The sequence below is a fragment of the Heterocephalus glaber genome, unplaced genomic scaffold, assembly GCF_053883595.1.
Source record: "Heterocephalus glaber isolate CG9 unplaced genomic scaffold, H.glaber_assembly_v1.0 deba00000937, whole genome shotgun sequence".
NCBI classification, from domain to species: Eukaryota; Metazoa; Chordata; class Mammalia; order Rodentia; family Bathyergidae; genus Heterocephalus; species Heterocephalus glaber.
Window position 1 is genome coordinate 5271559 of NW_028258173.1, and position 24793 is coordinate 5296351.

At 52.5% G+C, this 24793-nt stretch overlaps 1 protein-coding gene across 3 annotated transcripts in view; it reads left to right on the top strand.

The window, feature by feature from the left end:
* Nucleotides 1-21505, top strand: part of Mxra7 (matrix remodeling associated 7) — a 30356-nt gene extending 8851 nt beyond the window's left edge. The window contains exons 2-5 of one of the 3 annotated variants that reach the window (XM_004860767.3): nucleotides 7164-7227; nucleotides 10401-10494; nucleotides 11330-11410; nucleotides 14117-15449. In XM_004860767.3, coding sequence (XP_004860824.1) covers nucleotides 7164-7227; nucleotides 10401-10494; nucleotides 11330-11363 — 192 coding nt within the window. In that variant the 3' untranslated portion in view covers nucleotides 11364-11410; nucleotides 14117-15449. Of the gene's footprint in view, nucleotides 1-7163; nucleotides 7228-10400; nucleotides 10495-11329; nucleotides 11411-14116; nucleotides 15450-17357 lie in introns of those variants that run through there. The other 2 variants (XM_004860766.4, XM_004860769.3) reach the window with 2 other exon arrangements.
* The last annotated feature ends 3288 nt before the right edge of the window (nucleotides 21506-24793 follow it).

Sequence of the window (24793 nt, forward strand, 5' to 3'; positions counted from 1 at the left end):
AAAAAGGGCTGGGCCAGGGATTTAGCTCAGTGGTTCCAGTGCCTTCCTCGCAAGCGCAAGGACCCAAGTTCGATCCCTGGTACCAAAAAATAAAAATAAAAAGTATTCAGTGCAAAGGCCCTTATTTCAATCCCCAGTACTGAAAAAAGAAAAAGAGAAAGATAAGGAAAGAAAGAAAGAAAGGCCAGGTTGAGCGTGGCAGGCAGCAGGTGGGTGGTGCGGGGTGTAAGCTGGACATGCAGCATGAAGTTGGCATTTTATGGTGTCCCCAGAGGAAGGTGCAGAGCAGATACACAGGCAGTGGAGGGTAGAGGGAGGATCCCAGAGACCGTTCAGAGGAAGGGGCCAGGGCAGAAATAGAATGAAAGGGAGGAGTGAGGCTGGAGCCAGTCCTCCTGGTGTCACACAGCTCCACGGGTGCAGCTTGGACAAGCCTGGTTATTTGGCTCTGAGAGGATGTCACACGGGCCGGTCTTACCTGCTGCAAACATGGCCTGGGAGAGCAGGGTTGGCGCACTCTCCACCTGCAGCAGGAGAGCAGCGGGCTGTGCTGCTCTGCTCGGGCGCCAGGTCCTGAGGGAACCTTCTGGAAGGGGGAGTGGTGTCAGGGTCACCCCAGCCCGGGCTGGCCAAGCGGGGTCCCTGTCATCTGCAGTCACCCTGGGGCAGCCAGCGGGCCTCTAGTCACGGAGAGAGGCAGCTCTGTGGCTCCTGACAGCCCCTGACGGCAGGTGCCGGACTTCAGGTCAGCAGCCAGGCAGACATCCACATCCGTCTCTCTCCCGGCCTCTCCGCCCTTGGCTCCATGCGAGAATCAGCCAGGCAGCCATAACTGGCCATGAGCCGCCCGCAGCAGGAGAGCAGCGTGCAGTGTGGCTTGGAAGAGCATCCCCGAGTCAGGTCCCTGACCCTGGTGCCCCCTCTCCACTCTGGGCCTAGGGCCGTGGAGAGGCTGTGGGGAGCGCTTCCCCTTTGCCATGCCTCTCCCCTCTCCGCTAGAGGAAAAAGCTGAGTTAGAAAATTACTGGGGAACATTTGAAGGTAAAACTTGGCCTCTGTTCAGTAGTAAAATGCGGAGACTGGTCAGTGAAGTGATTGGCCTTGGGTCTCAGCTGGGCCTGGTGTGGAGATGAGCTGTCTGTCTCAGAGAGGGTCGCCAATTTATAATTTTTTAAAAAAATTTTTTGTGGTACTGGAGATTGAACCCAAGGCCTTCACATTGAGCTACACCCCTAGGCCTTTTTTATTTTTTTTTTGAGACAAGTCCCCACTAAGACACTAAGTTGCCCAGACTGGTTTTAAACTTGTAATCCTCCTGCCTCAGCCCCTCAAGGTGCTGGGATTGCAGCTGTGTGCCTCCCCCACCCAGCTAATCCATTCACCATTGTCAAGAAACTGATTTACTCTAACTAGAAGCATGATGTATTCATTTCCCAGGGCTGCTGGAGCAAAACCTGGCAGACTGAGGGTCTAAACAATGGAAGTGTATTTTCTCAGGATTCTGGGGGGCTGGTCGAGGTGACCATGAACAGGTGGTGGGCAGGGCCAGTTTCTCCTGGGCTCCCTCACCTTGGCTGGCACATGGCACTGGCCCATGTCCTCACATGGCCTTCGTGGGGGCACATTCCTGCTGTCTCTGTGGGCCCCCATTTCCTCCTACACAGACAGCAGTCCTTGGGTTAGGGAACCCAATGGCCTCATTTTAACTCAGTCACCTCTCTAGGGGCCCTGCCTCTAGCCCTGCCTCTCAGTGTCTACCAGGGATGGATCCCAGCACCCAAAGTGGATAGGAAACCCCACAGACACTCAGTGCCCCTTGCAGAAAGGGGCACAGTATTTACATAGAACCTACCCACTTCCTCCCTGCACTTTATCTCCAGGTTACCATAGTCTTTCCTGCAGTTTGAACACTGTTAACCAGTCATTTCTCTCTGTTGTTCAGGGAATAAGACAAGGGAGACATCTGTACAAATCCAGCCCAGACACAGTTTCTCCCCACAGATATGTTTGATCCACAACGGGTTGGAGCCACAGATGCAGAACCTGTGGACACAGGGCTGACCGTGCAGCTGGGCTGAGGCACTTGGGTGAAGACTTCGACATCCACATAGGGAGAGAGGTGGACACATTTCAGCCTGGGACACATGGGCCTCGGCATCAACAGGAAGCCAGCAGTGGGGAATGAGGCTCGGTACACACCTGTAGTCCCAGCTGCCCAGGAGGCTGAGGCAGGAGGATCAGTTGAACCCTGAGGTTCAAGCCCAGCCTGAACAGCATATCCAGACAAAAGTAGTGGGGGCTTTTTGAGAAGTTTGTGGTCTGAACACAGCAGCTGCTCTCTCCTGTTTCCCCTGAGACCCTGAAATGAAGCACGCTGTCCTGGGATTGCACTGCCTCCAGGATGGTCCTGCCCCCTGAGGGTGGCGAGGACTGAGACTTTGAGAACCCCGGAGACGGCCCTTGCCACAGCCGTCCTGCTTAGATTCACTCTTCAAGCATGGAGGAGAGGCCAGTTGCCCCTTTTCTTCCTCCTCCTCCTCCTCCTGCCTCAGCCTCCCAGAGTGCTGGGATTACAGGTGTGGACCACCAGGCCCAGCTTGCCAGCTGCCTTTCGCCTCTCAGTTCAGCCTGGCTCCATCCTGAGCTCGGACGCCTCCTCTTAGAGTTCTTTGCCCCCCATCTTCCGAGGCTTCCCCCAGAGTGCTTCAGATGCAGCTCTGTTTAGACACCTCAGTGGCTCCTCACTCCCTGAAGAGTGGAACCTAAACCCTTTCGTGTTCTGCATCTGATCTCTGTGGGGCCAGCTCTGCATTTTTTCCTTTCCTTTTTTTTTTAATTTTTGGTGACCAGGTCTCTGGCCTTGAACTGGTGATCGTCCTGTCTCAGCCTCCCAGAGTGCTGAGATCACAGGCGTGCCCTACCAGGCTGAGCCTCGGTTGCACTGTTTCTGACACCTGCACTTCTCACTGGTATCAGACCTTCATTTTTTTATTATGCATACATTTTTCTAAAATAAGAGCAAAATATAATAATGTTTTGCTTTGTAAAAAAAAAAAAGTAATGGGCTGAGAGTGTAGCTCGTGACAGAGCATGTGTTTAGCATGTGTGAGGCCCTAGTTCAGTGCCAGCACCACACACACAAAAGCAGTACTAGTGCTGGTGGTGGTGGTATTGTTTCTGTCTCTCTACTCCACTGCCCTTTTTTTCCTTTTTAAAGAATTGTTTTCAGTTTTTTGAGACAAGGTCTCACTATGTAGCCCAGGCTGGGCTTGAACTCATGGTGATCCTCCTGCCTCAACCTCCCTCCCGAGTGCTGGGACTACAGGCATGGGCCACCACACTTGGGTTGACAGCGCAACCCTTAACCTCGTGGGGCTGAAGTGCAATGCAGGCAGCCCTCCGGGACCCTTTGGAATGACAGGATTTCTCACCCACTGCAATTGTTTAGCTGCCTGCCCCCCTGGGCCACGAGTTCCTAAGATGTGCTTGTGCTCTGTGTTTATTGTTTTCCTTTTCATCTGTGTGTCCCTTGCAGGTCCCCTGCAGTCACATCTGCAGGACTGACTGTTAACTCCATCTCCGCCCCTCACCCTGCCCCTCTCTGGAGGCTGGGATGGGCCTGGGAGCTCCATGCTTCTAACCATGGTTCGGCCTTTCTGGTGAGCCGTCCATCCCTCCTCAGAGCCACGAGAGTCACGTGAACAAAAGACGCTCTTAGGGTCCAAGGTCAGAGACCAGACATTGGAACCCAAGATCCCTTGCATCCTGTCACATAGAGTGCAACTTTTAGGAGCTGTGTCAGAGACACCAACTATATATTGGGTTTTTGTTTTTTTGTTTGTTTTTTGAGACAGGATCTCTATGTAGCCCAGGCTGGCCTTGAACTTGCAGCAATCCTCCTGCCTCAGCCTCCTAAGTGCTGAGATTTATAGGCATGTGCCACCATGCCCCACTATTTGATTTTTTTTTTTTATGTCATAATCATTCTTTCTTTCTTGTCTCATAGGACAGAGAAGAAAATCCTTTTTTTTTTTTGGTACCGGGGATCGAACCCAGGACCTTGTGCTTGCAAGGCAGGCGCAGCACCACTGAGCTAAATCCCTGGCCCAAGAAAATACTTTCTAAAAGCCCAAATTTCACTATTCAGAGACCCCTGCTAAGTTTTTTTTTTTTTCCAGTACCAGGGTTCAAACTCAGGGCTTTGCACTTTCCAGGCAGGAGAGGTGCCACTGAGCTACATGCCCGGCCTTCCTGCTAAGATTTTTAAATATATTAAAACTAATGCATCTGTAATCACAACTACTCAGGTAGCTCAGGCAGGAGGACTGCAATTTCCAGCCCAGCCTGGGCAATTTATCAAGACCTTGTCTCAGTGGTGGCGCACATCTGTAATCCCTGCGCTTGGGAGGCTGAGGCAGGAGGATCACTGTGAGTTCGAGGCCAGCCTGGGCTACATAGTGAGTTCAAGACTGGACTGAACTACATAGCGAGACCCTGTCTCAAAAAACAAACAAAAAAATAAAAAAGGAGGGTGTGGGCTGGGGATGTGGCAAAAAAACCAAAAACAAAAGCACCATGCATATGATTAGAAAATCCAAATGATACTGAAAAGTCGGGATGAGAAGGCAAAGACACCCTCTGCCCAGCTCCTCTAGAAGTGGCTCCTGCTGACAGAAGCTTCCCTGGTCACTTTGCACTTTGGGGTACCACTCCTGCTCCTGTCTTAGCATCCACAGCAGGAAGGCTGGGCTCCTCAAAGCCACTTTTCCCTTCTGTCCTCGGCACCCCTGATGCCTCTTCTTGACACTATCGCATTGTGCACTTGCCCTGTAATGCACTGAGCTTGTGGCTACTTTGGTGAACACATGGGCCAAATGGGTGTTATAATAAAAAATATAGTGGATGTATAAAATTTTTTAAATGTAGAGTAAAAGACACACTGCCATGAGTCCCCTCAAAATACTCTCTCTTGCTTTGAACATATTTATCCTATCATTCTTGACAATGTGGAGCTATATCGCTAGCCCTTTTTATTTTTTATTTTGATACAGGTTCTTTCTAAGTCACGAAGTTGCCTAGGCTGGGCCTGAATTTGCTATCCTCCTGCCTCAGCCTCCCAGAGTGAATCACTGTGTCCAGCTTAGCTGGGCTGTATTTAACTGTGGATAAACATTGCATTGTTTATAGTTGTCTTGTTTTCTGTTGCACTCAGAGTTCTTGTATAGAAATCCTGACTGTCCAGTGTAGAAAGCAGCACCTTAGAGGTGGGTCTGCTGCAGGAGCAGGGCATCTCTTCTTCCTGTCCCCCCTCAGCTGCAGAGATACTCAGCTGAGTACAGTCCTGAAGTGTCCGCATCCTCGGCGTGTCCCTGTCTATGCTGAGGGCTGCATGGCTCCTGGACAGACCACTGCTCCCAGTCACCCTGAGGGTTACCAGGCCTAGCGAGTGCTGCTCTCGACCATGCCTGGCTTGGGAAAGCCCTGCTTGCTCTGTTCGCTGGGGAGCCTCCTCCTGAGGCTGCTGTGGCACCCCAAGACCTGCACCCTCCTGCCCCTCCCAGCCGGCCCATCCCCATGTCGCTCTCCTCGAATATTCCTGCAAGTCGAGGTTGCTCCTTCCCTCCACTAAGGCCATCTGGGGTGGGACGAGATGGGACAGGCTGCTCCTTCTGCCATCTGTTCATCGAATCTGCCCTGGGAGACAGCTGGGCTGAAGAGATGCAGCTCCGATTTTGGAAAAGTGGACACTGACTGAAACAGGGAGGGCAGATGACATTGCGAGCCAGGCATGGTGCTGAGGATCTGTGACCCCAGTGAGGTGGGGGAGAAGGAGCAAGGGGTAGAAAGGAGTTGAAATCAACTGAAATTGGACTTTGGAGAAGACAGCAACTCCCAAGACCCAGTGGAAGTCACCCAAGGCCACCCACCTCCTTCCCTCCCAGACTGTCACACCGCGAATTCCTTGGGAACGCTGAAAGTCCATACATGGGCTTGAGAAAGTGAAGAGCAACAACCTGGTCCTCAGATAAGGGAGCAGGTTGAGAGAATTCAAACAACGCTTAAATTATCTGTCTTAAAAAACAAAAAAACTGGGCTCATCCTTGTAACGTGGGCCAGTGTGCTTCTGAGGGGACAGCTTTCGAGAGAAACACAAACGTTCCCAGTTCCAGGAAATAATGTCTCTGTCTCTGTCTCTTGACTGCACTCTATTTCTTTGAGTGTGAACGTTTTAATTTCTGCCTTTCCATGACTCGTCCTGAAAATTCTTTTTCTATGATGGGAGTCAGCAAACCTTATTCTACAAGAAGGGCAGGTTCGGTTCCTTATCTCCTCTTCAGGAACGTCCTCAGTCCCCGTCTGGTAACAGTCTCTGGGAGGCTGACGCAGGAGGATCACAAGTTCAAGCTCAGTCTGGGCAATTTAGTGATTTAGGGAGACCTTGTCTCAAAATTTACCAAAAAAATTTAAAGGAACTGGTAATGGTGATATAGCTCAGTGAGAAAGAAAGGAAAGAGAGAGAGAGAGGGAGAGAGAGAGAGCGCGCAAGAAGCCGGGGATTTAGCTCAGTGCCACTGTGCCTCCCTGGCAAGCTCAAAGTCCTGAGTTCAATCCCTGGTACAAAAAAGACAAACAAAAAAAAAGAAAGAAAGGAGAGAGGGAGGGATGGACGGAAGGAAGGAAGGAAGGAAGTGGTGCTGAAGGAAGCAGAGAAGTCTGCAATCTGGAACTCAGTCCGTGTGATGCTGCTGGGGTCCCGGGCAGCGCCCAGCTTTTGTCTCCTGCCTTTGCTCACACTCTGCGATGGTGGGGGGACCCTGGGCCCGCTAATGGTCATGGCACCCAAGTGCCGGGACCAGCCTGCCTGGGGAAGGTCAGGGTCAAGGGCGTGCGGGGCACAGGTGAAGCAGCGCTGTTTTGGTGCCACGGCCTCTCCGTGTCAGTTGATCATGGCCTCGGGACGGGGCCGCTGCTGGGTGTGGGCGGACTGGGCCTGGGCCCCTCCCCCCCCCTCCCGCACCCCACCCCGTCCCCTTGTCCCCAGGGTGGTCACTCCGGGAGCCACGTAGGACTTGGCCTCCTCCCTTTGCACACACTTCGCATGTCCACGGGGCTGCCTGTGCCTCGCTCTGCCTGTGGCGCTGAGCCCTGGCCTTGTCTTGCAGGAGGAGGAGCCGGACTCGGACGGTGACAAGGGCCCGCCCTCGGCAGAGCCAGAGGACGAGGACGGTGAGTGGCGCCGTTGGCCTCCGTCTCTGCGCGCCCTGAGTGGTGGTGGAGGGGTCTGGACCTGGGCTGCCCTAAGCTGGGGACACCGGAGGTGGTGGCCAGACCCCCTGCTCACCCTCACTCCCCACCACCCCCTCGCTTCTCTGTAAAGTGCCCGTCTGCAGGTGCAGGGGACCCTCTTGTGAGTAAGCTGAGCTCCCCGATCGGCTCCGTCCTGCTCTCTGCCTCTTACTCCACCTTTGTGACCACATTGTGGCCTTCACATTTCTCACCAAATATCTCTGACCTCCTCCCCAGGCCACCACTGGGGCTCCCTGCAAAACAAGGACCTGAAAACAGGTGTGGTGGCACACGCCTGTCATCCCAGCACTCTGGGAGGCTGAGGCAGGAGTTCAAGCCCTGCCTGGGCAATTTAGCAAGACTAGGTCCAAAAGTAAAAAATAAAAAGAGCTGGGGAGCGGGCTCAGTGCCGAGACCCTGGCTTCCATATCCAGTACGCCGACAACAACAAAACACAAAGAGGGCCTTGACCCTCGAAAGCTGGAACTTGCTACTCTGCCACACGCACACACACCTTGTCCTGGACAGATGGACAGACCAGAATGGATGGGACTCCTGCTGATCTGTCAGGTTTTATTTCTCTCAAAAAGAAGCTGGAGCGAAAGTAGCAAAATGTCAACACTCCTTAAATCTGTGCAGCAAGTACACAGAGGACTTACTGCCTGCTGTATTTTTGTGTATGTTCGAAATCATTGTGCAACTTTTGCAGACCGAGGCAGGGGTGGGAGCTGGAGGGCAGAGCTGGAGCGGTGGACGAGGTGGAGGAAGAGAGGCTGAGGGACCCAGCAGCCTCCCTGGCTAACTGATTAGTGTCGCTGGAATGACTTTGCTGAGCTGCCGAGGATTTGCGTGGGCTAGGGGAGGAAGCCTGCCACTCCCTGGGGGCCGCTCCCATCAACCCCTCCTGCACCAGCCCACTGTGGGGGACTGAGTTAAACCCTCTAGAGCCGTCTGTTCTGTCTGCCTCAAAGCACAAAGCTAATCAGATCTGCCCCATAAATCAAACCTAGACTAGGACCACGCAGGCAGAATTTCTTGCTTTATTTTTCTAAAATACATCACCACAGTGACCCGGGTGCCAAGAGTCGCAGGTGTTCATTGCTGGGCGCCTCTTCCAAGGCCCAGCTGAGGGGCTGCAAGCTTGGTCTGCAGCTGCAGTTGCCGTCACAGGGCGTGCATGGTATTCAGGGCCCAGGGATGACCAGAGTCCGCGCCCCCCGCACCCGCAGGATGGATGCAGCAGGTCTAGGCAGCACACCGGACTCTCCCGGGGATGCTCCCAGAGCCCCAGCTCAGCCCCCAAGCCCTGGTTTGCCTGCTGGACGTTCTGGTCCTCCTTACGTCCCCAGCGCCCAGAACGGTGCTCTCCAAGCGGGTGGGATGAGGGAAGAGCAGACTTGTCCTGTGCAAAGGTCAGGACTGCAGCTGAAGGGGAAGCTGGGCTCTGGGTCCTGGCTGGGGCGAGAGGCCCACGGGAAGCCGCCAGCCACTCCTCCAGCCAAAGGTTTCCATAGGAGGAAAGCACCCCGCAGAAAGTTTGGGTTCTAAACCTTCACCCAGAAGTTTCTTCCTCTTGGCCCAGAAAGAACCTTAATCCAAGAAGCCTTTTCTTCCCCTTTGGCCCGCAGCACTTTTGCTGGGGGGGCTGTACTGGGAATTAAACCCAGGACCATTGCACTGACCTGCATCCTCAGCCCTTTTATTTCTTTATTTTTTAATTTTAAAAAATTTTACACAAGGTCTCATTAAGTTGCTAAATTGCTCCAGACTGGGCTTATGATCCTCCTGCCTCAGCCTCCCAGAGTGCTGGGATCACAGCTGTGCACCACCACACCTGGCTCCACATCAGCCCATCTGATGCTGTGTGGCTGTTGCCAACTGGAGGGGTTGCAGGAGGCCTGGCTGATCCCTCTGTGGGATGAATGTGGAGGGATGGAGGGGGAAGAGTCCAAGGCTCCTGGCCCTGGAGGGGCAGCCAGAAATACTTTGAGCACAGAAGCTGGCAAAGGAGACATCTGCACAACACTTTCCCTCACCTGGTCTTTTTTTCACCCATGGAAATTACATAGAACAAGCCAGCCAACCCCTGTCCCCCGTGCTCTGACACTCGCTGGTTAAGGGACGCAAAGGACACCTTCCGTGGCAGATTCTCAGCAGCATGCTCAGCTCTTCCGTGCTCCCCTGTGCAGCTTGCCTCCAGCCTGTGCAGCCAGCGCCTGTGTTGGCTCTAGATGGCATGCCCAGGCTCCCCTGTCCAGCCCCTGTGTCCTCATCGGACCTGGAGACCTGGCCTGTGCGGTCCGGCTCCTCTGGCTGCAGCTGCTCAGATTCATCCCATTATGGGCCACATGTGCACTGTGGACTCCTAATGACCATGGGGGTCGGGATGGAGAGAAGGAGACGGCCCACGAGGCAGCCTCCCCAGCACAGTAGGAGGGACAGGGTCCTTGGGGTACAGTGCCTGGCACAGAGAGCTCCCCGAGAGAAGCTATGTCTGCCTGTCTGCAGGCTGCGCCTGCGTAGTGCAGCAGGATCGGGTGGTCCCAGACAGGGCAGAAAAGCCTTGCAGGCCGGCCTGGCGAGAACGGGCTCCGAGGAGGGGGCACAGCTGGCTCCAAGTGGCCAGCAAGGGAAATGTCACTGGGCTTGGAGCCGCACGTGGGAGGGGCGTTCCCACTGGCTCCTTTCATCCTGTGTCCCTGTTCGTTTCAAAGGCAAGATGCAAGGAGCTGTGGGATTGCATGGAAAGGAATGGGATGAGTTTAGAGCAGCAGCTGGGTAAGAAGACTGTCCAGTGTCCAGCCCTCCCCGAGGCTGGGGACGTCGCCACACTGGCGCCAGGGTTACGCGTGGGCCACTTGTTCCTGATTGACAGGAGGGCTCTCTGCATGAGGTGCTTATTTTAAAGCTAACAAAGGGGCAGGTGTAATCCCAGCCCGCGGGAGGCTGAGGCGGGGCGGGGGGTGGGGGGTGGGGGATCGCCATGAGTTCAAGGACAGCCTGGGCTACATAGGGAAACCCTGTCTCAAAAACCAGCAAAACTAACAAAGGGAAAGAGATGGGGGGGGCGGGGTTGAATCTCCACGTGGCTCTCACCGGTCTCCCCTCCACAGGAGAGGCCTTCTCCTTTAAATACAGCCCGGGGCAGCTGAGGGGGAACCAGTACAAGAAGATGATGACCAAAGAAGAACTGGAGGAGGAGCAGAGGTGAGCGCCGCTCGCTCTCGGGGACCGGGTGTGGGCGGGGCTCCCACGGGCCACGCCCCCCGGGCACCCTTCCTTTCCGGTTGGGGTGGTCTTCCGTCCTGGTGACCCCGCTGGAAGGAGGCAGCCGATGGTGGGGGAAAGAGGGGCCATGGTGCGGTTTCCCTTAGCCCCCATCCAGCCTCCCCCAGTTAAAAAAAAAAAAGAAAAATGAGAAGCCAGAAGAGCCCGGAGCAGAGCCTGCTGTTCACTTGCGTGTAGAGACCATGACGAAACCAATTCGTCACCCGGGACAGAGCGGGATCTTGGTGCGGTCCAGTCGCAGCCGCCCGCCCCGCCTGTCGCTATCTGTTCTGCTCCGCGGACTCCGAGGCATCGCAGCTGCGCAGCTTCTAGAATCAGGCTGCTCGCACCCCCTCCACGCTGCCCCGCCGGGGCCAGGAGTGCTCGGCCTGGGCGCGAGAGGAGCGGATGTGCACCGGGCCACGTACTCATGTCAAGCCGCTGCCCGGGTGGCCGAAGCCCGGCTCTTCGAGCTGTGTCACTTTCCCAGCCCGGCGAAGCGGAGGGGCGCCCCCTGCTGGTGAGCGCAGCTGCCGTGTAGCCGGGCGGACCCAGGGACTGGGCCACCTCGGCGGTGCTCCTGCGCCGCCCCGAGTCCCTCCCAGCTGAGCCGCCCTGCCCGGCGCCCCATTTGGCTGCTGCCTCCCTCCTGGTGCCTGGCTCCCCTGGTTCCTGCGCTGGCATCAGGGGTTGCCCTAGGCACAGGCAGGAGGGAGGTCCCTTCCTGGGAGCTGCTGCCCCTCTGGTGACCCCTTTTGCTGCCTTTATATTGCAGGATTGAGCTGACCTCTGACCTCACTTCCCTGTAGCAAGTTCCCTAGGTCCTGAGCCTCAAACATTCTTGCAAATCCTTTTGGTAAGGAGATTGATTTGCTAGACTAGTGGTGTTTCCCTCACACTGCCTCTAACGTGTCCCCATGGCCGTGGTCTAAACCGCCTCCTCACCACCTTCATAACCAATGGATGCACTTCCCTCCCACCCTAGCCAGGAGCCTTCTTGTCACGAACAAGGGTTTCCCAGGGCCAGGGGCTCCCAGAGAGGAGTTAAGTCTCTGATGGTTGGGGTGCTAGTGCCTCCATGTGAGCTGGGGGAGCTGCCATCCCTGAAACCCACAGTGGGGGGCACTGCAGGATTGTGGACTCATCACTTTGCAGTCCTGTCAGGTCACCAACTGGCTCTAGACAGTGAGGGACAGACACCCTGAGAACAGTCTGTGCTCTGAGCTGTGGGACAGGCAGGTTCTGATCATCAGAGCCAGGACGCCGACCATGGCCAGGGCCACTCCTTGTCCCTGCCTGCTGGTGTAAACCCAGGGTAACCATGGTCACTCATTTTCCTGTGGTCTGTAGCTGCTCTAGAGCTCCAGTGGCAGAGCTCAGAAGCTACAGCAGATGCTGCATGGCGCCCAAATCCCTGAATAGCATCCGCAGGAGGAGAGGACAGAGAGCGCTTGACACGCCCAACATCCTCCAAGGCTCCCAGATGGGGCTGAGACAGCACCGTGACCTCTTTCTGCTCAGGTTGATGCACAGCATGGCCTGGAGGGGCCATTAGAATAGGAGAGACCAGTGCCAGGCTGTGACTGGGCTGTCGCTGCCACCCGTGTTCAGAGCTGGGGCCTTGGAAATGAAAGGAAAATCCTTCTGCATTATTTTAAAAGAAAGCAGAGCCCCCAGAGCCCAAGAGGACCTCTCCCAGTGGGCCTTCAGGGGTCTCCAGAACCCCACTGCACACTCTGCTCTCCTGTGGGGTGGAGACAGTACCCGGGAGTTGCTCTCAGGTGAGGGAGGAGCCCCCAACTCCTCCTGGGCACCCCAGTGGTCATCATTGTATGCCCCGAGTTGAGGAGGGGCTGGCAGAGGTCACAGGCAGGGCGGAGTTCCTGTTCATTCCATTGCTGCCCTGCCCAGCATGCTCCCCTGGCTCTCAAATGCCTGCGGCATCTGCTTGCTCCTCCTGCCCTGCATGTGGTCCCAGCTGAGCTGCCTGGGCCCCCTTGGGGTAATGCTTGAGGTTGCAGAAGCTGGTCCTTTTAGCTTCGTTTTTTCACCTTCAGCACAATAGTCCCTGTGGGGGTTGGGGGAGCAGATGGCTTGCAGGACAGTTCAGGACCTAGCTGAGTCCAGGGAGCTGCCCTAGAGCTTTCCTATGAAAAATAACATGCATGTTACTGTCAAACTTCTGAACCAAAGGCAGCAAGCGGGGCACTCTTTTCTTTGGCCATCAGTCTTCCTTGCCAGACTCTGCCTCTCTCTGATTCTCTTCCCACTGTTCAGGGTACTCAGTGGGGTTGCGAGCTAGCTAACAGGCGAAGTGCTCCCCGAGGCATATCAGCTCGGCCAGTGTCTGTGGTGGTTCCCTGCTCTGGGAAGCCCCGGAAGGCCGGCTAACAGGTCAGGAAGCAGGACTGGGAGCAGGAGGCCCCACCTGAGCTCTCTCTGAGAGCTTACCTGGGCTCCTACCCCTGGGCTGCTCACAGGTACAGCTTGTTCTGCCCAGGGACTGGCACAGTGGTTAGGTTTGTAGATCTAGAGGTGGCCGCTGCTGTCCAGCTGGCTCACCTCCTCGGGTCTCTTCTGGATAGAGCTTCACATGCTTCCCCAGCATGGCCTCTGCCTTGAGGGTGTCCTACGGTCCCCGCAGCTTGTCTGGGAGGTGCCACCTCCAGCTCAATGCAGGCTGGGGCAGGAGGCCTCCCTCTCACCCAGTTCCCCACCCTGAGATAGAGAAGCTGGCTGGCGTCATAGCTTGGCAGGAAAAAGCAGCAGCATGTCTGTCGCTCCTGCCCATCGGCCCTTCCCACCAGCTGGTCCCAGAGGAAAAGCAGAGCTCAGCCTGCGGGCCTGGCGGCATCAAAGGGTCTGCAGGACTATCCTGACTCTCTGGAAGTGGACGAGACTCTAGAGGAGGGTTTTGTATGGCACATTGGGCAAGGGGAGGAGGAGGTGGAGGAACCACAGCTCTGGAATGGCTCTCCTAGTACTTCTGCCAGATGTATGTACCCATGAAACCAAAAATCAACACGCGTGAATTTCAAACTCTGGAAGTGCTCATTGAGTCCGTCCTCCAGGAGAGGGCGCCAGAGACACAGGATCAGATGCCGTCCTGTTCTCTGTCAATTTCTTCTTAAGGGCGGGCACACCTTTCTTTGGGCCCTCTGGAGGAACGTGTAGGCTGACAGTATCCCCAGAGGGAACAGAACCCAGCCAGTGGGAACCAGAAGTTATCTCGAGGGACAGAAATGTCATTGTAACCATCCAACCAAAGAGCGGCAAGCTTGAATGCCCAGCCACTTCCCATGCCCCGCAGAGGCTTGAAAGTGGCCCATGGCTACCGGGCTTGGGTGGGGTCCGTAGGGATCTCTGCGAGCTCTGGCCAGCCTTGTGTTGAGACTGTCCTGCTGCAGGTGACAAGGCGCAAACTGCCAGGTGTGTGAGAACCCGGCATCTAGTGTGGCATCTGCAACTTCAAACGTTCTCCTCCCCCCTTTTCTCTCCCAGTACACTTGTGAGATGGAATGAATAAAATACATTCTCTTTTTCTCCCTATTTCTTTTTACAGAACGGAAGAATAATGAAGTTATCCTTAGCCTCCTCCTGAATGCTTTTCCTTTTGGCATCTTAAAAGCTTGAGTGATAACACAGAAAGCCCAAGAGAGGAGCCCATGCAGTTCTGGGGTCCTTGCCTACAAATCTCTGAAATGCAGGACCCCTGCCCCTGTCGGGACTTCCCCTTGGCTGGTGGGACCCTGGGCCGTGCCTGTGGTCCTGCCCTGTCTGGAGGCACTCACCCCAATTGTGCGGGTCCCATTTTTAACCTGAAGGGTTTTAAGAGATGAGTCAGACTTGGGTTTCTCTTACCACCCAAGCTTGCTCTCTGCATGCCCTTTATGCCCGAGGAACACCAACTTCAGCAGCTCCAACATTTTAAAATCAGAGTAGGATTTATCTCAGTCCTCCTCCCTTGCCCCTCACTGAAGCCAAATCACAAGAGACTGAGGAATGACAGACCAATGCAGCTACACTCCCCGGTGCTCACTCGCTCTGTCAGGGATGGCTGACCGTGGCCCTCTCCCTTGGAGCCTGCTTCCCTCTTTTTCTCACTGGCTCATTCCAGGGATGAGAGGTGCCATATTGATTACTGGGCAGCAAAGAGCCAGTGCCAGTATTGGCTTTACCACTGCCCGTTTTTGTCTCCTAGATGTGGCTTGGGTCCAGCCCTCTTGTTGCTAAAGAGGTCTTTTCACTGACATTCTTACCAGCTCAGCAGAATCTCCACTTTTGCTCTGGCAGAAGCAATAATAATAGTTTTAGTTTTAAATAGATTTCTGGGCTATGCCTTTTCCCAGAAGGGTTCATAGATTAGCTAGAACCTCACCAGAAAAGCAGATCAATCCCAGGTTAGCTTCTTGGAATTTTATATTTGACAACATTTATACTATGCCAATTTACAGTTCTTAGATTTCTTGGCTAAAACTTTTTTTTCTAAAGCAATAAGTTTACAGAATAACTTTACATTTAATGGAAGGCCGGGAAATGTCCAGCATCCCCTCCCAGGGCATGGACTTCCGGCAGCCTTCGCCTTGGCCTTGATTCCTTAGGTTCAGGGCTTCAGGCAGAACAGGTGACAAAGCAACAGCCACACAGCCGATGCCTTTGACGCAGAACCACGTGATGAACAGAAGATGTACTCATACATTACTCAGTAGCAATAGTTATGACCCTGTCCAAGCCAGGATCTTATTAACATGAAGTAGTGGCCTCCTCCGAGTGTAGTTATTTAGGGTTGTCTGAAACTTCCGAAGCTGGCTTGTAGGCAGCAGGCCTCATGTATCCCAACGGCTTGGCTCTCTGTATTCAGCCTTCCTTTGGTCCAATAAACTTTGAGTAGATGACCTACCTTGGTTACTGTGTGTTTTTTCAGCTTGCTTTTTAAAAAAGTAGTCTCTTTGGAACTTATTAAATTTTGAGCTCTCTTTCATTTTCATGCTCTGTTATTCTTCCACAGAGTATGAAGCCTTGTGCCCACCCTGTTTAAAATATGCAGTTGGCACAGCCACTTCTGTGAAATACCTTGTATTCATTCAGGGAGATGCTCATATGCAAATGGGTAGTGATTCGGTCACAGTGCTCAGCACAAGCCCTTCTGGCTCATGATACCCCTTTTGCTTGGACAGTAGGGTAAAAGTGTGTGCCGTAGGACCCTTCTCCAGATAGGGGAGCTTGAATATACTAGGAGTGGTCGAAAACCATGGTGAACGTTTAAATTTTAAAAACTGATTGCAGAAGACACATTGCCATTCGCCCCCCTCAAAACGTGCCCCCTTCACTTGGAGCACACGTGTCCCATAGTTCTTGCCACTTTCTGAACCACTTCTGGAAGTCCTCTGTGGTGAGTGTCTTTTTGAGCTGTAATCAAAAACATGGTGACTGTTCATTGCTGCTGAGCGCCATTCAACAGAAAGCCAGGATCGCAAAAACATTACAGTGTCCTCATTCACCTTCTTCACCAAATCGTGCCATGACTTCTGGCTCTTCCCCAAGTCAAAATGACCACAAAAGGTAAATGTTTGCAATTGGTTCTGGGCATCGAGGCAGCCACAACGGTGCAACTAAAGACCCACAAAAGAGGACTTCCAGACCAGCTTCAGAAAGGGACAGGAATGATGGGATAAGTGTGTCTGATGCAAGGGGGAATATTTTCAAGGGGAATTCATGGCAATGCTTCTTGAACAGTAATAAAATTTTTTAAATTAGTACAGAATCGAGAACCCGGCATGGGGAGAGGGAGCCACAGTGGGCTCGCCGTGTAAGGTGCTAGAGCGGAACAAACAAAGTCATACAGTGCCCTGGCTTCCTTGGCCGTCCTGCCGCCCTTTGTGTTTGCTATGGGAGTTGTCCTGTGCCAGTCAGATGGTGGGGCTGAGCCTCATAAAGATAACAGAGCATGTACAGCATGTACGCAGCCACGGGTCCCGAGGGCAGTAAACACGATTGCCAGTCCTCATGCCCAGGCCCTGGAAAGGGGCCTGGCCACCACCTGCCAAAGTGCATCTTTGTGCAAAATAGAAGGCCTTTGCTCCAAGAAAGGAAGCCTCACGGGCTGGACCTCAGCCTACTGCTGCCCCTTTGCCCAGCTCTCCTGTAGCCACCCGTATGCTCTCCCTTCCCCCGGCCCATGATGTTTTCCCTTCCCCCGCTTTTGGCCAATCCCCCTAAACTGAGGCTGTTTCTTCATACGAGTACAAGCCACTTAATGAGACATATTCTCTTCCTCCTTGCCTTACTGTAAGATCCACAGTCAACATGGGGAAACTGAGGTATCACTATGGGACCCTAAGGGATACTTTCAGACCCCCAACCTCCACAGTAAATCTGAACCTTAGAATCCCAGTGTGGAGTGTGTTAGAGCAAGCCAGTGTCTTCGATTCAAGTGAGTTTTGTCCTGTTAGGTTTTATTCTTTTTTTTGGTACCAGGGATCGAACTTGGCTCCTTGTGCTTACGAGGCAAGTGACAGAACCACTGAGCTAAATCCCCGGCCCTATTCTTTTTTGGGAGGGTTTTTTTGGTTGTTTTCTTTCTTGAGACAGGGTCTTGATATGTAGCCCAGGCTGGCCTCAAATTCGTGGCGATCCTCCTGCCTCAGCCTCCCACTTGCTTTGTGTTATACCGAAAAGCAAAGGCAGAAACCATGGAGAGAAGAGAGCCCCTCCTCCACCCATACCCCACCCACTGCTCCAAAGTCTCTCACTGTTGGCTGGGGTAGGAGCATCTTTTTCCTCTTATCCTTTCTTCTTGACAGAGTTCAGAAAGAGCAGCTGGCTGCCATCTTTAAGCTCATGAAGGACAACAAGGAGACGTTTGGCGAGATGTCCGATGGTGACGTGCAGGAGCAGCTCCGGCTCTATGACATGTAGGCCGCCGCCCAGCAAGACGTGACGCAGGATGACCTGACTCCGGTACCAGGACTGCCCTGACCCTGGGCGCAAGGGCTTGTGATTTCCACACTTCAGCAGGCAGAAGTTGATCGTATAGATAGCGAGGTGGATGACATACAATTTTGCTCAACACTTGCGATTTAGGTATCACCTTGTGGGAATCAGCGTTCTCTTCAGAGGAGAAAACCCCCAACCCTTTGGTTTCTGCCGGCAGGTGAGGCTTCGGCTGTCATTGGCCCTTGGGTGACCCTCTGAGGCCCTCTGCTGAGCCAGCTCAGTCCCGCCCCAGCAGGCCCCAACAAGTCGGGTGGAGAGAGGTTCAGGGTGCAGTGAGGACAGGACATCACCACAGCTCCTGCCCCAGACACGCCTTCTCATTCTGTCTTAGAAGGGTTTCTGGAAGCTCCTGTGGGGGCAGCAAGCAGCAGGGGAGCGTTCTTTAGCAAAAAGTTGAATTCAAAGGCTCAGCTTCTACCCTGGGCCACCACAGTGGTGTCGGAGTGAGCTGCCTCTAAGAGTTTCACGGAAGCAGAGACTTCCTTTATATATGTAGAAGACTTGTGTGCATTGAAGGCACCTACACCTACATGTCTATGTCTAGACATTCTGGAGAGATGAAATCGAATACGAAGCATGGAGCTGGGCTGTAGCTCAGTGGTAGACTGCTTGCCAAGCAGGTGCAAGGTCCTGAGTTTGATCCCCAGGACTGCAAAAAACAAAAACAACAACAACAACAAAATATATATATATATGCTCAAATGATCTATAAGACAGTGCCTGGGACACCACAGGCGACCTCTTGGTCCCTGAATAAATGCATCACGATGGTGGTGGAAATGAAGCTGGCTCCTTCCTGCCCACAGATCCTGCTTTTCATAGCCCCACAGACAGCAAGAAAACTGAGTTAGGGAGGGTGCTATGGAAGGAACATATGAAAGCTCTTAGATTAGTTTTTATTTGCTGAAACAAATGAAATCACTAAATGGAAGAACCCGTGGCATTTTGGACACCTCAAGTGACTAGGGTTAACTTCTTCCCATCGCCTCCTGTGTGCCTGAGCTTTTCAGGGAGCCCTCATGGTGCATATTCCTTTCGTTTCTTTCTTTTTTTTTTCCGGTACCAGGGATCAAACTCAGGACCTTCCGCTTACAAGGCAGGTGCAGCACTGCTGAGCTGAATCCCTGGCCCTTCTTTGCTGAAGATACTTGCTTTGCTCTGGATCTGCCATTCAGTCCAAATGTTCGAGCTTTTTTCTGTTCATTTTTGTTGTCGATGCTTTTTTCTTTTTTTAAAAAAAAAAATAGTCTTGTTTTTGTAAATGCATGTTAGATACTCTATGATTCCAGGATGATCTGTTCCCTATCTTGGGCCCCAGGGACCCCCTTTCCCAAGCAGGAATAACTCACATGTGCTTGAGTCAAAAGCCTCATGGCTGTGGGGAAAATAAGTGGAAGGAACTTTTGTACACTTGTAGCTGCTGAGATGTCCTGACTGCAAAGACAAAACTCCAACTGAACTGGCTTAAATAAGAGGACAGTCTCTCATGAGAAGTCCAAAGGAACAGCAGCTCTAGCCCCAGGGCTCAGCTGCCATTCTCTTAGCTCAGTCTCTCCCTGGCCCTTTGCTGCAGACTAGCTCTCCTCATGATGGCAAGATGGCTGCAGGAGTCCAGGTGTCAAGTCCAGAAGCGGGAAAAGGACCATCTCTTGCTTTTGTGTCCAGGAGTAGAAGTGCTCCAGATGCCACCCTCCACCTTCCAGTCCCAGTGGCTAGGATATGCCATGTACCTGTGTTTCCTCCAATTATGAGCAAGGGGATGGGATCACTGTGGCATCGGGATGAGGAAACAAAATACCATTAGGGCTGCTGGAAAACATAAGGTAGGAGAGAAAGAAATACAGGGCAGGATGGATGGAGACAGCAAACATGGAGGGAGGCATCTGTGTGGCAGCCCATGCCAAAATATCACTATGATGTCACTTTCACCCGGGCCGAAGCCATAACAATGATGTCACTTCCACCTGGGCCTGGAGCCATCGCAGCCAAGAAAAGCTAACCTCAACCCAACTCTCTTCCGACTGGGGTTAAAAGACCACACAGGTGTTCAAAGTCACACCTGGCAGTGGGAATCAGGCTCCGAGCCTTTCAATGCACCCCTCCTTCTCTACTCTGGCCCTGTCCTAGGCTGACTGCCCTAAAACACAAACAGCAGTGGCTGAGACACTAATTCTTGTCTCCAGGCTCAGAACCACACGGGGCCCCTTGTCACACATCCCCATTTACCAATCCCTGTGCTACAAACTCTTCCGGGCCTCCTTTCCTGCAAAAATGACTGTTGTAGCTCCACCCTGTGGACAGGATTAGCTGGCTCCTCCATTCCTGTATTACAAATAACTGCCTTCTCCAATGGCCATGAGTTAGCTATACTGGAGGCAACCTTGCTGTGAATGCCCATGGAGGGCCTGTACTGGTTTTCAATTTTTCTTAACTCTGAACATGTGAATCATTTTACTACAAACAGCTCACTGTGGGTTTGGCCTTTCCCGTTTGATTTTAAGAAAATGTGTTTGTCTCAAGGACCTCCCTGTACCTAAGAGTTTGACAAAGCCCAAGTTTATATTCTGGGGGGCTCTCTGGGCCTGGGAAGAAAAGTACAGGATCAGATTTCAACTATAAACGTGAATGGGTCCAGCACACCTGTGACCCCAGCACTCCAGAAGCTGAAGCAGGAGGATCTCCGTGAGTTTGAGGCCAACTTGGACTACACAGGCTCTGCCTCAGATAAATAAATAAATATAAATAAATAAAGGCAACAGAGTCATTTATGTGGAAGTAGGGACTGCAGAAGAATACCAGCAAGACACCTCTCTCTGGGCCGCATCTGCAGGACGGCTGGACTTGGCAGAGACCCACAGTCATCCGAGAGGTCTGCCACCCCATTTGGGATAGCGACTCTACTCCGTGCTGGAGAGGTGCCGGGTAGGCAGGTCTCCTACTCTCCCATGTCAATGCTGTTTCCCTCCTCCTGTTCTCAAAGCCTCCAGGGAGAGGCCTTTTTGGAGAAGAGCAGAGTACCAGAAATCCTTAGCCCAGTCTACAGCGTAACCCCCCAGTTTTAAATAACTCGAGGCTCACTCAGCCAAGCATGCCTTCCCAGGTGTACTGCTGGGTCTGGGAAAACAAAGGTCTAGCCCAGAGATTTTCCATTGCCACACTTTTGTTGTTGTTGTTGTTTGTTTGTTTAAACTACTGTCATTTTGTTTTCTATTTTTCCCCCTAGGACTTTTACCAAGCACTCTGTTTTTATCAGTTTAGGTTCTATCCTTTTGGCATTTCTTAGCACCCTACCTACAATGTCTGTAGATAAATCATTCCTTAGAAAATATTGTCATCTTCCCAATTCTTTGTTTCTTCCCCCAGTACTGGGGATGGAACCTAGGGCCTTTGCACTGAGCTGTATCTCAAACCGATGCCCCTCCTTTTTTTTTTTTAATTTTGAGACAGGTTTCATTAAGTCATTAAATCACCCGGACTTGAATTTTCCATTCTCCAGCCCCAGCCTCCCAGAGCGCTGGGATTACAGGCGAGCACCACCATGCCCGGCTGCTACTTTTTTTTTGAATGCCACAGCCCAGTTTTTTTCAGCCATTTCTCCCTCTGACGGCCTCTTCATTGTTTTCAGAATTTTACTAATTCAAATAATATTACTATAAAGCTTGGGCACGTGTTGCTTCCTGTTTGTGGAAGTTCATTTGCAGAGTGGACGCCCAGAAGAAGCCTGCTAGGTCAAAGGTTAGTCTGCATCTTCTACAGGGAGAACCAATTTCTGCACCTTTCTTTACAGTGTTGTCAAGCTTTTGGACTTTTGCCAAGCGGATGGATCAGAAATCTTGGTTCAGTAAAGGTCTAACTTGCCTTCTTCCTTACGTGAAATGGTCTGAGCGCCCCATTAAAATGTTTAGGGCCCTTTTGCATTTCCCCCCTCCAATAAACTGTTTTATGTTTCATTTTCTATTGACTACCATCCACTTACTCTTAGCTTTAGTTCACCGAAGAACGCACTGTTCCTAGTATCTCTGTGACTACTTGGGACCTAGCGCCCTGACCCTATATATGACATGACGGGTGCATCATCTGGTCCCAAGAATCTAAGAAATTCTAGGAAAAGCATCTACCGTATATACACTGAGCAATCATGCACATTAAAAACGTCAGATTTGACCTATCACAGCAGGGCACTGGTACCCCTCCGCGGCGCTTCAGTGGTTCGCGTACCTGCCAATCTTCCGCGAAGGCGAGGTCCTGGATTGCCATTGGGTTAGCACATCCTCCGCTCGCGTTTCATCCGTGATTGACAAGCAGCGCTATCCAATGAGAAGCACGCAGTGGCCCATCCCGCCCACCGGAGTCCCACGCTCGCGCCTGCGCCGCAGACCCGGTGCATGGGTCTCCACCGAGCCTAATCCTCAGTGGGCCCTGCTGCTGTCCTCGGCTCGCGTGAGCGGTTTTCGCGAGCACGAGTCCCGGTTGGCCCCAGGGTGTGGGGCCTGGGTACCGCCCTTGCACGAGGCCCGCTGGCTGGTAGCCCTCCTGGGACAGGCCCTGTCCCCGCGCCCCCCGGGTGGTCTGTAGGGCTTTTCCTGGGCCGCGGACCGTCCTAAAGCGAGAGGAATTCGAGCCGGTCCCTGCCCCCCTCAGAGCCCCCCGGCTTCTCCCCACCCTAGCGGCCTCGGACCCCCGTCCAGCGCGCACACACAACCTTTGCCTCTTTTTCACACTCCCGGCATCCCAGTGGCCGGTGAGATCTGGCAGGTGCTGCGCACGCCCCTGTCTCACCAGGGCGGGTTTGGTGCGGGCCGACTTTGAGGAAGGTGGGCCCCGACTTACCAAAGGGCGCGGAGGGTCAGATCAAGCCGGACTCGCCTCTGGGCCTGAGTGATAAATCATTTCCAGCCCCCCACCTCCAGGGCAGGTGCCACCGACCCCAAATCAGGACCCGATGGCGGCCTAGGGCTCGCCACGAATGCAGATTCCTTGGGCCCGAGTTAAATAATTCAGGCTGCAATCAGGGTTTTTGAAAACTCGTCTTAAGTATTTTAATTACCGTTTGTGCAGCTCTCCAACATGGGACGGTTGTACTCCCAGGCTGCCAGCCTCCGCTCCTTCAGGGATTTATCTATTCACGTCGGAACTGTCAGGCGCTGTCTGGTCCTCCACTTCTTCAATGCTGCTGCGAGGTAAACGTCAGGAGAGGAAGCAGCTGGCAAAGGGGAGTAAAATTAAGAAAATTGTTCCAGGAAGAAAACATTCAGCGAAAGAAGGCAAAGCACATAAGATTCAAGTTTGAATATTGGGTAGAGTGATTGCCCCTTGATCCTTAGAGACGTTAACTGAGCCTGTCTTCCTGGGAACCGCTAAGCCAGATGGTGTAAAGCAGAAAGACCTAGACCTGGCTTCCACTTCCAAGGTGAGATGAAGGTTCATTCACTACCTTTTCAGAGTTCGTGCTAAATGCAGAGCAGTGTGCTGTGTCCTTGCAGATGTTCTGACCTTAATCTTCACACAGTAACTCTAGGAAGAGGTGATGTTCCCCTCCACAGAAGAAAACAAGACTACAGATATTGAAGATAACCCAGTTTTTTAAAAGAATGAAAAACTTAAATAGGAATTTCTCTGAAAGAAGCACACAAATGACCTATAAGCACATGAAAAGATGGGCATCATGAAAACCAAAAGGTGGTGCCACATGAGTGTAATCCCAGCATTCTGAGAAGCTGAGGCAGAAAGATTGCAAGTTCAAGTTCAGCTTGAGCAATGTAGCGAGACCTTGTTTCCAAAAAAAAAAAAAATCCGCAATAGGCAAACCTACAAAGACAGGAAGTAGATTGATGGCTGGCCGCATGTGGAATGGAGGGAAGAAACACTACTGCTAATAGGTACGAAGCTTTTTTTGGCAAGGAGGGGAGGGAGAAAGTTCTGAAACTTGATTGTGGTGATGGTTGCACAGTTTTGAATATACTAAAAACCACTGGATTGTACACTAATTATGCTGTATGAATTATATCTCAGTAAAGTGTGTGTTGAAGAGAAAAGATAGTGTGGGATACAGTCTCCCCTTTTGGTCTTTTGGGAGAAATTATTACTTTTTTTTATTATTTTTTGTTTTCTGTTTTGGAGGTAAGGTCTCACTATGTAGTCCAGGCTGGCCCTGAACCCTTGGCAATCTGCCTCAGCTTCCTTCGTGCTGGGATTATAGTGCCATTATGCCTGGCTCTGAAAGGAATTTTTTAAAAAATCTGTAACCACGAGAGCAAAGAAAGCATGGCTTGAGTGTGAGGAGAACATCTAGTGTTTACTGTGTGCTGCGCCTGGCTCTGTGAGATAAACTTGACGTCCTAGGTAGTTTAGTCAGAGTGAGAAATGTGGCCTGTGACAGGTCAAGTCCCCAGGAGCCTGACTGTGACGGCCCAGTCCCCTGGGGCAGCTCCAGCAGGAAGAGGGAATAGAGACAGGCTAGGCACAGGAGCAGCCGGGTGCCTGCAGTGTCAGTAAGGCTCCTGCAGGCTCTGTGGGCCTTCAAAGCTTCTCTTCCCCGGGGGCAGCGCCTCTGGTCTGCCACAGCTGAGAGCACCGTGCTAGCTGCACTCCCAGAAGCCCAGGGGAGAGTGGGCCATAGTGGTGTACATCTGTAATCTTAGCATTCAGGAGGCTGAGGCAGGAGGCTGAGGCTGGCCTGAACCGCATAGCAAGGCCCTGTCTCAAGAAAAAGAAAGAAAAAGAAGAGGAGGAGGAGGAGATAGAGGAAGAAGCAGCTGAAGGGGAAGATAGTTCCTTTGATGCTGGTGAGGGGTCTGAGAGCCACATCAGAGCACCCACTGTTGATACAGAGGAAATAATATAACTCCTAACCTGCTAGATGTCAGATACACCAAGTTTGTGTTCCCCAACATCGAAGAATAAATTCTAAGGAACAATTGAGGTTAAGAGTAGGAAAAACTTATTGAGAGAGATGGCTCCTGAGAGACCCAAAAGCAGGCTGCCAATGAGACCACTTCTCAGAGGAAGTTTTACAGAGCAAAATCACAAGGCAGGTACAAAATCATGAGGTGGCTGCGATGTGGGTCACAACTATGATCAACCAGTAAGATTATAAGTATAGCTGCTTAGGTAATAGTCATAGGTGTGGTGGCACATACCCAGGATCCTAGCCCTTGGGAGGCTGAGGCAGGAAGATCGCTGTGAGCTCAAGGCCAGCCTAGGCTACACAGTGAGTTCAAGTCCAGTCTGAACTACACATGGA